The sequence below is a fragment of the Jaculus jaculus genome, chromosome 12, assembly GCF_020740685.1.
Source record: "Jaculus jaculus isolate mJacJac1 chromosome 12, mJacJac1.mat.Y.cur, whole genome shotgun sequence".
Classification (NCBI taxonomy): domain Eukaryota; kingdom Metazoa; phylum Chordata; class Mammalia; order Rodentia; family Dipodidae; genus Jaculus; species Jaculus jaculus.
This window is the reverse complement of record NC_059113.1, coordinates 43868464-43883069: the sequence shown is the minus strand read 5'-3', so window position 1 is coordinate 43883069 and position 14606 is coordinate 43868464. Positions and strand designations below refer to the sequence as shown.

General features: G+C 39.3%; 1 protein-coding gene across 4 annotated transcripts in view; it reads left to right on the top strand.

Annotated features, from left to right (window-relative positions):
• The window catches only part of Csmd1 (CUB and Sushi multiple domains 1), a 1843561-nt gene extending 1829915 nt beyond the window's left edge, over positions 1–13646 (top strand). For all 4 annotated transcript variants that reach the window (XM_045131039.1, XM_045131041.1, XM_045131040.1 and 1 more), the window contains 2 exons: positions 7121–7253; positions 10470–13646. In XM_045131039.1, coding sequence (XP_044986974.1) covers positions 7121–7253; positions 10470–10629 — 293 coding nt within the window. In that variant the 3' untranslated portion in view covers positions 10630–13646. The remainder of the gene's footprint in view (positions 1–7120; positions 7254–10469) is intronic.
• The last annotated feature ends 960 nt before the right edge of the window (positions 13647–14606 follow it).

Sequence of the window (14606 nt, the reverse complement as noted above, 5' to 3'; positions counted from 1 at the left end):
AACCCTGTAGGTTTCTCTGATCAAAAGCTCATTGTGGATGATAGCCCCATGCTGGTACTGGGAGTTACAGGTCAGTGCCCACTAAGAAAATGTGGAAAAATATAACTAATATACAAGAGTTAGAGAGGAGGGGGGTGGGAGAGAGAGAAGGAGAGAGGGAAGATGTAGAAGTTTTAGGTTAGACTTGACCCTACCGTCTCCAGTGTCTTGTGGTTCAGGTGTTTCCTGTAAGGGCCTGATGAAGGTTCAACCATTTAGTCTACCTTTTAGGAAGTAGATTTTTATGGTACCATTGCCATTTGGGTCTAGATTAGTGTTTCCCACCCCTTCAATGCCCTTCCCTCCCTCCCCGTACATCCTAGTGTCTAGTCCATGAGATGCTTGCTGGGTATGTAAGGTATCTTGGGTAGATTCGGGTTAGGTGCTGTAGATGAGTGAGGACTGAATTTGGCAGGCAAGATTCTTACTACATGCATTAGCTCTTCTTAGGCAAAGAGGCCCTCCATCTTCTGACTGTCTTACTTGGGCAATGAGAGAAGGAGCATAAACACAGTCATGTGATTTGGGTTGTGACTCATCTATTTACTATTTTTGTAATAGAGTTGTAGTATGTAATTTTTGAACCGCTTCTGAAAGCTTGTGATGGACACTCTGCTTATTAGCTTAAACAGTGGAATAGATCACCCTATGTATACTAAGGCTCTGCTCACTTGAAGTCACCATCCATTGCTTCTAGCAACACAAAAGTACAGAGTCATTTTTGAAGTGAAATTAGCACCATATATACTTTTTTTTTTTTTTCCTGAATGGCAGAAATGGTTTTGTACTCTACTGGCAAGATTTCATTACCATCTTTATTTTGTGGAGAATATCCCCATGCAGAATTACATTCTAGAGTCCTGGACAGAGGAAGGAGTATGCCCTGTGATGATTGTAACTACTGAACACAGTTGCAGGACAGTTGGCCATGTAATGAGGTATTGCAAAGTAAGGACTCCCACACGGTTCATTAATCTATATGAAAAGGAGGAGAACCAGGCTAAGACAGGATAGCTTATCTTGTTCCCCCACCAAATATCAATACCACTAAAAAGAAGAACTTTAAATTGCAAAGTCAGCAGTGGATGAGATAGTATTTCAATTATTTTATGTGGGGGTAACACAGTAGAAAAAATGCATTGGACTAACAAAAATGGAGAGTATTTTCCCTGTTCTGAGCCAAATACCAAAGTTGCTCGGTCTCCTTTCTTACTATTTCCCATACTCTAGTGACCTTTACAACATGCCAACGAGCCATGCCAGATACTGTGTGCATGACTAGGCTCATTCACTGCATGATGGGGGCCTGAGCTATCCATTTGCTGTCACAGATTTTTTTCACATTACCCTATTTTTTTTTTAACCAAACAAAACAACAGCTTGCATTAACAGATAATCTTTGTTCTAATGTGATGATGACCAATATTGTCAGAGAAAACAATTTGTTTTAAAAAGTAATGTGAACACCAAACAAGTGTACCATTCAACTAATTAGAAAAGCCTCTTTTTTTAGTAATCCTTCAGTAACTATCATTCATTTAAGAAAGAGATTAAACTTATTTTTCTGGATAAAAATAACACCTCCTAACTGACTCCAGTCAGTAGATAAACCGAATAAAAGTGATTATCATTAGATACATACTGAACTCAAGTTCATCTGAAAGACAACTTTAATGTGAAAATGTCCATAAGAAACAGCATAAATTGGTTTCCCAATTATAAAGGAATAATCCCCCATGCAGAGACAGAATGAGAGAAGATCTGGAAAAACATAAAGCTGATAAATTACTTACAGTTAGAATATACAGAGAACTCATGAGTTTATAATATGGAAGATGATAACCAAAGTGGAATCATGGTAAAAGATGATAGACTAATAGCCAATAAACTCATGAAAGACAGTGAACATGATTGGACATTAGGAAAATGAAGATCTTAACTGCACAGAGACCCCACTGTATGTGCACTACAATAGCCATGAGGAAAAGGTAGTCAGTTTGGCAAGGAGACAGAAGAATTGGAGCTCGGGCTTTGTCTGTAAAATTTGAAAGGTAGAGCAGCTGTGGAATGTAGCCTGCAGGTCATCAGAGTCAGATGGAAAGTGACTACCAGATGAAATCAGATCCAGTCCTACACAGAAAACCTATAGGACTTGAAATATGTTCACACAGAGACTTGTAGTAGAGGCTTCTAGCAGAATTCTTTTTAATTTTATTTTTTAGAGAGAGTAAGAGAGAGAGAGAGAGAATTGGTACAACAGGGCCTCAGCCACTGCAATAGAACTTCAGACGCTTGTGTTGCCTAGTGGGTGTGCATGAGCTTGTGCTTGCCTCACCTTTGTGCATCTGGCTAACATGGGACATAAAGAGTAGAACATGGGTCCTCAGGCTTCACAGGCAAGCACTTTAACCACTAAGCAATCTCTCTAGCCGCAGAAATTTTATAATCACCCAAGTGAAAATAACTCAAGTATCTGTTAACTAAATGAATAAAGGGAATGTGGCATATAAGTACAGGAGAATATTGTTCATAAAGGAATATGCCAAATAATAGCCAATATGGCATGAGTGACCCAGAAAGAATGATGTTAAGTGAGAGAAATTGCATGGTTCCATTCAGAATGGGAAAGTCCACAGAGATAGACATTCAACTAATAATTGTCTGGGGTTCAAGGTTGAGTGAGAGAAGATTGCTTGAGGGGCCTTTGAGTTTCTTAAGGGAGCAACAGTAGTGATCATAGGGCCCTGAGAATACTCTGAAAACCCTTGAATTGCAGGTACAGGGAAGGGCTCAACTGTAAACTGTATGAGTTTCTTTTTAGAAATATTATTTTAATAAATTGAATGACCTACCTTAGTACATTTGATAAAGTGGTAATGCTCATCCCTAATATACATAAAAAATTGGTTTTATCATCATAATAATAACATATAAGAAGGATGGGCATTGGAACAAGTATGAGAGAAGAAGGAGAGATGAGGAGGAGGCAGCAGCTGGACAGCTGTCTTTGTGATGGTTCCCATGAAATAATGGCTCAATAAAATCTGGAGTATGTCTTTGGAGAGAAATCAGCTAAGAAAGAACAACAGTAAAAAGTACAGACTGTGTCAGGCCAAAATTCTACTTAGAGCTTATTGTGTATAACTTAGACCCACACTGATACAGAGACATAAACTTTGTGTTTTGTTGTAGCTTTGCAGGAAAATTTGGAAGTGACCCAAATGTCCTTCAACAGTATACTACCCAATCAATAAAATGCTATGTACATTAGCTAGTGGCACTTAATGTTTTCTGGGGTAGGGGAAAATATTTCTTTAGTGGCATAGCCACCAGTAAGTTGTCCATGCTTTGGTAACTAACACCTAAATAAAATGTCAGAAATAAATTATTAAAACTGAATGTTTCAAATATGCCTATTGAAGAGCCTTAAAAACAGCAGAGAGTGGATTGGAGAGATGGCTCAGTGATTAAAGTGATTGTCTGCAATATCTAATGACCCAGGTTTGATTCCCCAGCACCCACATAAAGCCAAATGCACAAAGTGGTGCATGTATCTGGAGTTCATTTGCAGTGGCTACAGGCCCTGGTGCACCCATTGATTCTCTCTTTATCTCTCTTCTTGCAAATAAATATTTATTTTTAAAAAAGAGCTGAAATTCAAAGCCACATAGAAGGAATGTTTACAGTGCTTTTAATTTTTTAGAAATGTGAGAAAGAGAAAGGAATTGATCATATATAATAATACTGAGAAAATGCTCTTATTATTCTTAAAGAATTAGACTGGCACATATGGCAGGGAAGATCCTTTAGTTTTTTATTACTGGTTTTCATATTATTGTATGCCTTTTAATATATTACTATGGACCTATGTTACCTTAGAAAGGATAAAAACAACCAGGCATGGTGGAGCACACCTTTAATCCCAGCACTCAAGAGACAGGGTTGGAGGATTACTGTGAGTTCAAGGGTAGCCTGAGTCTATACAGTGATAAAAAATGCAAAAGGAAAGAAAGAAAAGTAAATAAATCATTAAAACAAGGTAATTGGAAATAATTAGAAACTCCACCCTAATCTCAGAGTAAATTTGGTTGAATAATACCTAAAGACATTCTGCACTATTCTGTAGTATGAAATAAGATCTCTTTGAAATGTAGATTTCCTAAAACTCAATTTATTGGAATTTTCACATCTAGTATAGATAAAAGTGTTTGCAGATAACAGGAAATAATGGTTTATTTCAATAGTTCAATTCCATGACTTAATAGGAACCAGAAATATTTGGGTCTGAAATACTGTAAAAACAGACTCCTCATAAGCCAAGCTTGAACACTCCATGGTTCTTTCTGAATTTTGCTCTCTCAAACTCTGATAAGAATCATCCATTAAACTCTGTTTAGAGCACTGTTAAAATTTTTAAAATCCTACCATATGTCTCCTGCAAATCATTTCCAGAAGACCAAAAGCCACACACACGGTCAGTTTCCTAGCAATAATAACCCCATTTCTTCGTACCAGATATTACAATTAACTTTGTGTTGCTGTAATAATGCACCCAAACAAAAGTATATGATGGGAAGAAAGGATTTATTTTGGCTCATAGCCTTGATTGGAAGCTTAATAATGGCAAGGGAACACATGGCAAATGCATGCATCACTTTATGCTTCTGGCTTCATGTGAGTACTAAGGAATCAAACCCAGGTCATTAGGTATTGCAGGCAAGCATTTTAACTGATGAGCCATCTCTCCAGCACAGTAGGTGGAAAAAAGATGCAGTAGTGAGCCAAACTCTGGCAAATGGGAGATACCTATAATACCCATAAGCCTGCTCAAAACAACACAGCTCCTCCAGCAAGGCTTCACCACTTAAATTGCCATCAGCTGGGAACCACTCATCAAAACACATGTTTATGAAGGACATTGAATTCAAAAAAAAATACACCAACTCCTGGATGCTTAGATGTATAAAGAAATATCTGGCATCTCATCCTTGTGTTGAGGTAATAAAAGAATTTAGAAAGACATGGTTAAGTAACATACAGCTGGCATTAACCATAAACATGTTTATGTTAAAGTTGGTAAGCAGTGATAATCCTACATTAATTGAAACAAACACCAAGTATATATTTGAAATTTATGTGAAAACTCATTAATTTATAAGCAGTGATTTAAAGATTTTTAATATATTTTTTGATAGCAGAGAGCGTGTAAGAAAAACAAATAATGAGTGAATATGAACATTACAGGGCCTTGTACACTGCAAATGAACTCCAGATATATGTGCCGCTTTGTGTGTCTGGCTTTATATGGACACCGGGGAGCTACCCAGCTACCAGACTTTGCAAGCTAGAGCCTTTAACCGCTAAGACATCTAGCTCCTCAGTCTAATTTAAAGATTTAAAAAATATATTAGAATCTTCACTTGTACTTTTTATAGTTTATAGCAATAAATGAAATTAGGCTTTCAATTTGGTATTCCATAAACCCTTGAAACACCAAATGAGCCTGGCAACAGTTTGCTAAACTCAGTTGTCCATCATAATTTGTTGCACATAAGTGTGAAAGTGACTCTGAATAATTAGACAAATACAATTTAAAATCAAATTCCTAGGCTGGAGAGATTGCTTAGTGGTTAAGGAATACCCAGGTTCTATTCCTCAGGAACCACATAAGCCAGATGCACAAAAGGTGCATGCATTTGGAATTTGTTCGCAATGTCTATAGGCTCTGGGACACATAATCTCTCTTTCTCTCTCTATGTGCTTCTCTCTCGCTCTCTCAAATAAATAAATAAAAATAAAATAATATCATATTCCCTAAAATACCGTTCTTCCAGGATCAGCTACCTTGTCTGAGAGCAGTCAGGTAATAATTATGTGTTGGTTTGAGTTTTCAGTGCTCCCATGCCTGTCAGTGCATTGGACCTTTTGGATATCTGGAACATAGAATTTTCCTTGTATATTAGTTCCTTTACCTGTTGCTGAGACTAAACACCTGAAAAGTGCTGGAGAGAGGGTTTAGCAGTTAAGGCACTTGCCTGCAAAGCCAAGGGATCTCTGTTCTATTCCCTAGTACCCACAAGGTGGCACATGCATCTGGAGCTCATCTGCAGTGACTGGAAGCCCTGGTGTGCTCCCTTCTTTTTCTCTTTCTCTCTCTCTCTCTCTCCCCCCACTCCCCCTCTCTCTCTCTTTCTTTCTCTCTGACAAGAAACAACTTGTTTGGAAGGGTTCATTTTGACTCACAGTTCTAGGGCAAAAAGCCCATCATGAAGGGGAAGGTATGGTAGCAGGACCAAAAGGCAGCTGGTCTCATTACATCCAAGTCAGGAAGCAAAGAGTGAGAGGGAAGTAGAGGTAGGTTGTAAGACTTCAAAGCCTACCTATAGCAACTCACTTCCACCAACAAGCCTCTATCTCTTAAAGGTTATACAGTCTTCCCAAACAGTACCACCGGCTAGAGGACAAGTGTTCAAATGCATGGAACTATGGGGAGACCAATTCAAATACACTTTCTGATGTTTAGAAAGCATACCTTAGCAAACTTTTGGCCCCTTTACAAATGTGTTTTGGCACTTATTTCTGTCACTATTCTAAACTTTGTCATAAATTTTGGAATCTACCTAAAAATGGCCAGATTGCACTCACATACACGTACAAAAATACACGTACAAAAAATGTGTCCTATTGACCTACAGAGCCTATATTTGCATAATTCTAGAAAATGGGGTTTTGCAAAGTCTGATTTCAAGACAGAAGGAACCAAGAAAAATTTCTAACTGTTCTATACAGTGAAAACATGTAAGTGCTCTCTCTTGGTTTATAGCAAACACAAATAATCTATAACTAAGCTCAAGACAATTCTTCTTTATCTCAATAAAAATGTGAGACACTTTTTAGGATCACTGAACGTTAGTAACTTGGTCATTAAAATAGACCATCAGTGTTCAAGAAAGAATACTGATTCGTTCGCCATGGAAGAGAAGCCTCTGCTTCCTGTATTCATCCACAAAATGTATTGTAGATATTACTTTATCTAGGCCTACTACAATAACTTCCCATTAAACTTCCTTCTATCTTCCAGATCCCTCAAACTCCGACTCAGACTCTTCAAATCATTACCAGGGGACCAGCAGCGGCTCCGTGGCGGCTGCCATTCTGGTTCCATTCTTCGCTCTCATTTTATCAGGGTTTGCATTTTACCTCTACAAACACAGGTACTGCAAAAACATGTTTTGGTTAAAGTTGTTTTCTGTGTGACATACTGATTTGAGCAATGCTATACACTTGTACTCACATACACATATCTTTATATTACTAGGCAGTGTCCCTACTCTTGGCATAGAAGAGTACTGATGACATGCTTTCTTATATGAGAATGCTTACATGCCAAAGTATCTGTAGTCAGTGATAACTTTTCTTTTGTCTTGTTATATGGGCGAAATCAGAAAATCTGTAGAAGCACAGATCCTGAGAGCAAGGGCTAGAATGACCCATTTTCTTGAGTTCTTATCACCAGCCCTGAGTTCTTTGTGTCCTCTGATTGCCTCTCAACTCCTGCAGACAGAGACATTCCTAAATTAGGTGGCTTAGCATTAGGCCACAGAGGACCCAGAGTCCTCACAGCCTTGAGCTCCCTCTTGTACACTGGGAGCTGATTCTCTGTTCGAGCCCATGGTCCTGACGCAGTCCTGCCTGGTCCTCATGATAACATTCTCATTTGCATCCTGGCTTCTGGTTGCATCTCCGTCTCACAGCGAGGAAGCTGGGATACTCCAGGCTGAGCTTCTGAACATAAACCAGCCATGCCTTCACTTCATTAACACTGGATGAAATTTGTTTGCTGATTTGTGCTGTGCAAGCGTGTTCCAAGTTCAGTGTCAGTGATGTCTCCAACTCCTAGGGCCACTGCAAAGGGATATTCTGCTGACAGAGAGTGGTTTCTGAGGATCACGCACTTTTATGTGTCATTTTCTTAATAAGCACATTGAAACTTGAGAAAATCGATGAGTAAACTGCACAAGCAGTATTTTCTCCACATCCCCCACCAAATAACTCTTTTACCAGTGGGGTTACTTACATCAAAGTTCTATTTCTAACACCTGGATATTTTTCATCTGAGATACAATGAAGAAAACAGCAAGACCAGACATATTTAGATCTCTTCAACTTAAAAATTCTATAATGTGTTAAGCATGGAAAGTTTATAAAGATTTTCTTTCAATCACAAAATATAAAAATATTTTTAAAATAAATATATTTTCTTTTTAATAATCTGGACCATTTTAACACTTCATTGAGAATCTTAATACACAAATATATTATAATTTGATTATATATCTTTCTTATTAAACTCTTCTTTGTGTGGTTTCTATGAGGTAAGGTCTCACTCTAGCCCAAGCAGACCTGGAACACACTGTAGTCCCAGGCTGGCCTGGAACTCGGAATGATCATCCTAACCTCTGCCTGAATGGGTGCTGGGATTTAAAATGCTATGTGTCACCATGCCCAGCTTCCTATCACATTCTTTTGACCTTCCTCTCTATTCCTACTCCACTGAGTACCCTCTTCTTCCCAAGTAACCCTTCTGTTTTGATGTCTCCTTCTTTTGGTTCTTATTTATCATCTATGCTAAAAATGATGGTGGGATCCAAATTATACAGGTCCTGTGTAAGGTCATGAGTGCCTGTAACCACTGTAAGGTCACAGATGCACAGAGGTCAGTTCATGTTAAGAGTGCTCCAAAGTACTCCTTCCCACCCTGTGACTCATACATTCTTTCTGTTTCCTCTTCCACAATTTCCCCTGAGCTTTGCAGGTGTGATTATGATGTCTCCGTTAGTGCTGAGCTCTCAACAGCCTCTTATTTTCATTCTTTTATGAGTTTTGAGTCATGCCCACAGAGTAGTTTCTCTGGCTATCAGTGAGAGCAGCAACAGGTTCACTTTTAACTCACAGAGGAAGAGGGTCACTGTATTGTAAAATTTGCCAACATTTAGTAAATTCTGGTAATGTCAGTGAAGTTAAGGTTTATAGTTATAACTCACCTGGCTTTGTCTTAAGGAGGTCATCCCACAGGGTGATGACTGATCTTCATGATGAGTCTGTTCTTCCCAAAGTAATGAGAGTTAAGCAACTTCACCAAAAATTTGTGAATGATGGATATCTAAACCAAAACTCTCTCTGACTCCTGCCTTTGACAGCTTCCCAAGTTCCCAAACACCATCACACAAAAACTTGATAAAGCTTTCATAATGGAAATCATTTTCATTTTCAAACTGTACTTATAATCTCAACCATGAGTTTGTATCTGTCATGTATATGTGAGGGGTGCAAATACATTTGTATGTACATGTATATGGAGGGTAAATTGAATATCATCCTCCATATCCCATACATGCATGTATATATATATATATATATATATATATATATATATATATATATATATATATGAAAAATATCTCACTGAACTCACCAATTTGGCTAGACTAGCTATCTTGCAAGCCTCAAACTTCCTTCTGTCTCCCCTCACCAGTGGTAGGATCATAGATACATGTCATCAAACCCAGCTTTGAATGTGGGTGGTAGAGATGAAACTCAGTTCCCTATACTTACACAGAAAGAAAGCACTTTACAGACATCTCCCCAGTATCCTCAACCACCAAGTCTTAGGCAGTTGGGGATGGTGAAGTTTCAGCTATGCTCTCCCCTTCTGCGTTAGCTCTCAAGAGTACTTCCTGCTGTAGAAGGAAGTCAGTCTGGAGCCTGGAAGGCCTCATGGGATGCTTCTTTCTTGTAATTTCCTTATCATTGCTAGGACCAAATACCTGACCAAAAGCAGCTGGATTCAGATTATAATTTCGAGGGGAAGTTTCATCATTGTGGAGAACAATAAGAAAGAACAGGATTCCTCACATCCTGCCACAGCAATTCACAAAAAGATACTGAGATATCTAGCACTGGCAATCTGGGGTAATTTGAACCTCAAGGTCCACCCCCAGTGATACACCTTCACCAGCAAGGCTGCGCCTCCCAAATTGCCACCAGCTGAGGAACCATCATTCAAAATCTATAAGGCAGGCTGGAGAGATTGCTCAGCAGTTAAGACACTTGTCTGTGAAGCCTAAGGACCCAGGTTCAATTCCTTAGTACCCACATAAGCCAGATGTATATGGTGGTGCATGTGTCTGGAGTTTATTTTCAGTGGCTAGAAGCCCTAGAGTGCCAAATTCTCTCTCTCTCTCTCCTCTCTCTCTCTCTCTCTCTCTCTCTCTCTCTCTCTCTCTCTCTCTCCATATATATATATATAAAATCTTTTACAAATAAAAAATATTTTAAAAAATATAAGGCTTAGGGGAAGATCTCATTCAAACCACCCCACTGTCTTACTGAAATCAGAATTCTAATGATGTGTGCTCTTTTCCCTTCAGAACAAGACCAAAAGTTCAGTACAATGGCTATGCTGGTCATGAAAGCAGCAATGGACAAGCTTCCTTTGAAAACCCCATGTATGATACAAACTTAAAACCCACAGAAGCCAAGGCTGTGAGGTTTGACACGACTCTGAACACAGTGTGTACAGTGGTATAGCCCTCAGTGCCCCAATTGGACTGATTCATAGCCATACCTCTGATGGACAAGCAGCAACCCTTTGGTGCCATAGACCACTTTCCCTTCTCTTGCCTTGCTGCACAACCTGGACCATCGTCTGCTGGCATAACACAGTGGGAATTTCCTCTCAGTAGCGGCCAAGTCCTCTGAGGCTCAAACAGCAAACACATCGTCATTTCAGAAGTGGAGTCTAGAAATCCTGCTGCTCCCACTGGAAAGTAAGGCACGCACAAGGAAGACAGAGGAGTCTTGCAGACACATCGCACTCAATGCCTCAGACTTTGGTGTTTCTGTGTGGCTGGGATGCCTTTCAATGTAGTCTTCTGAGCACGTGGTGACACCCTTTGATGCGGTGACAAAATGGTAGCGAATCAATATATGTGTTTTTTTTTTTCTTTTTGTTTTTTTTAATTCCCCAAGAAAGGAAAAGCTCTCCTGAAGAAAACACCTTTCTGGTAAATGCATATATGTACACTTGCTTCACTCTGCCCTGCCTGAGACAAAGATGAGCTCCGAGGACCTCCAGGCTTTACTGAATGTCCATCACTAAGAACATTTCCAAATCTCCGAGTCAGCTATTTCATTGCAGAATTTTTGATGCACAACTTTTTTTGCACTAGTATGTTATGAATGACTGAATAAGATTCTCATAAAAATAAAACTATGTACACAGGGTTTATATACACCATCCACTGTATATAAGAATCCTTTTATATTGCAACATCAAGATAAACATCCCACGACCATCAGTTGAGTTGGAGTGTAAGGGGAAGAATCCCCTGATTCAGCATAGAGTTCAAATGGAAATACCATAGTGAAGAAACTTATTCTATTTTCACTGCTACTAGCTACATGCATTGTGAATTCATTGAAGGTGTCTAATGAGAAAAAAGAGGCCTTTTCTTTCCCATGTTTCCCCCTTCGGTCTCATCTTTGTTCACTTGTCTCTAACTACTAATCAGCAGCAGGGGTTCACAGCAACTGCTATTTGCTGTGTATAGTTGTGAATAGTAATTTATTTTAGGTAGTTCATGCACTCATATCCTTTCTCTTTCTGTGATGTCACTCATAATACAATGAAAGACTATGCCACAGCCACAATGTGGACTCAGAGGAAATCACTCAGAGTGAAAATAGCAACTGTTCCTCTTGAGGTAAGGGGAGTGCTCCCTCGCTTTCTCTCCCCACCCCTCTCATACACACACACACACATATACAAATGATCTACTTTCCATGTCACTTTGCCTTTCGTTTCATGTTTTGGAGTTATTTGCAGCAAGATTATTTCAATGATGCTTCCAGCTTGAAATTCCTTTCAGGTAGACTACACATTGCAGCCTAAATAAGAAAGGTCATGCTCTCCAACAAGGTTAAAATAAACAGCATGGGGAGAAGACAGGCAGGACCATGAGAATGTTGTAACCAATTCAAAGTGAAGATCATGTTTTATTTTTATTTATATTTGTTTGATAGAAGTATTTTTGGAAAGATAATGCTTATTTTATTATTTGATGTTCAGTACATCGTCTAGATGTTGAAAATTCCCCTTCGCACTTTCCAGACTGGGATCATCAGGATGTCACCTTGACCTTCTACCTGCTGTGGTGACTACATTCATTCCTTAGCTTTAAGATGGATATCTGTCTAGTGGGTATTTTAAAATGCAGGTCTTCTCAGTGAGTAGTGGGAAAAGAAGCCCACTGGGCTAATAGCTAATAGCTTTGGAAGTCAGTGTTCTGAGTGTTCAGTGGGCCTCTCTTGGCCCTTTCCAACCAACTCTCCTTACCAGGGGCACATATCAGGGCTCTGGCCTCTCCTTGTGACACCTTGGCCACTATATATATGGGAGGATTGGATGGGGACAGCAGGAGCACACTCTCTGAGCTGAAACAAATAAAACGGTCAAGACAGAAGGCCCCAGGATCATGGTGCACATGGGAGAACAGGGTCACTATATATATATTAGGTGTATATATATACATATATATATATTGTACATATCTAAGTTTGAGTCATTCAGACTAGGTGCAAAATGCTGACTACAGAGTCTGAATTATTGTCTCTGTCCTCACATGCCTGACCCACTTGCTGGTCAGTGACATTCTGAAGTCCTGCAGTGACGGGACATACAAACATACAAGGAGCCACATAGCAGATGAGTGTTTTCTTCCTTTGTGTGCAAACTGTCTTATAGCTGCCAGATGGGAACCTGCAATTTAAAACCAACAAAGAAACATTGAGAGCCGAGTTCTCAGGAGACAGTCCAGTCCAGTCTCTTTCTAGGATGTGAGCAGTGTCCCACCAGGTCTCTGAGGCATTGAGCATCCCCAAGGCAGTCAAGCACGCCTTGCGCGGTGAGGTGTGGAAGACCTTCTTCCCCCAAGCAACCAGAGCACGGGGAGGGGAAAGCCCTGCGACAGGTTATGTGCTTCAAAGCTGTTTAAGCTGCTTGTCTCACACATTTTGCCTTCAGGCTAGCTGCAATAATTTTTTTTTCTTCTGTAAGATATTTTGTAAACAACAACAAACAACAACAACAAAAAAGCTCTTATTAAAACAAGGGGGGAAAAGAAAGCTGGCATTATGATCAGGAAAATCCATTGTCACCGCTACCCACCTTCCCGTCCCTCCACACGCTGCTGTCTCGACGTAGGTGCAAAAGACCTTTTTGTACAGAGATATATTTTTTATGAAGAATTTGTAAAATTATTAAATATGCTGTAATTTTTTGATTAATGTAGGTAAATTGTTAAAAATAAATGTTTTTACAATACAAAACTGTAATTTTCCCAATAATGTAAAATGAACCATCTCTAGCTGATTTTCAATCCCAATCCTATTCAACATGTATTCATATTAAAGTGGCCTGTTAAAATGAACAGTATCTTTTTTTGTCAAAAAAAAAATTATAAAGAGAGTGTAATATAGCCTGTGCAATGCCACCTATCTTTAAGGCAAATCAGAGTTCTAATTAAATATTTAATTTTAGATTTCTATTTTTTTGTGTGTGAATTTATTTTAGCAGATACATCTAAGTCTCTGACAAGGTGTGGTTGGAGGTGTTTATAATAACTTTTTAATGAAGTGCAATATTTACCTGAAGAAGTTACATCACAATCATTATTAATAATTAGCAAATGTTAAAAGCCAGGCATGGTATACTGTGTTTATCATGCCAGCACTGGGGAGGAGAGAGGCAGAACTCTGAAGCTCACTGGCCAGTACATCTAGCCTAAGTAGAGGAATTCCAGGCCCATAAGAGAACTTGTTTCCACAAATGTAGACAGTGTTCCTAAGGTGTGAAATTCAAGGTTGTCCTGTTGCCTCCACAAGTACATACTGGTGCATGTGCACTCACACACACTCATGCACCTGGGCACCCATGAACACACAGGACAGTATGGATACATTAGTCTGCTTTAAGCCATGGTTCTTACATGTACACACATATACATGCAAATAATAATTAACATGTGTTCTCAGACTCATGGCACACAGAGCAGGAGCAGGGAAACCCAAGGATTTCTTGCTGGCTTGAATTAAAAAATCATATCTATGGTTCCGTGGGTGATTTTGCCTTTTTGTAGACTTTCCAAACACTGAGCAATGACTTGCAAGAAGGTTATAGATGTTGGGTGACATCATACCAAGCTTCATGCTGGTGGAAAGCTCAGTAGAAAGACCTACTCAACACAGCTTTCCCCATTTCAGTGGCAGATTTCCATCCTTAGATTCTGAGCTCACATGGAGCAGATCTCCCAGTTTTTGGTGGCCAGCTTGCTCAATGTATGGCAGGTAAGCACCTCTGCATCTCCCTTAGAGGCAAGTTATTACAAAATGAATTTTAAAAAATAGTAATAAAAAGCTCAGTATGAAGGTAGCCCCCATCCTGCCTGTGCAAAAACACATCCTAGATCATCACATTCCATTCGTGGGAAGTCTTGTCCCAGCCACAC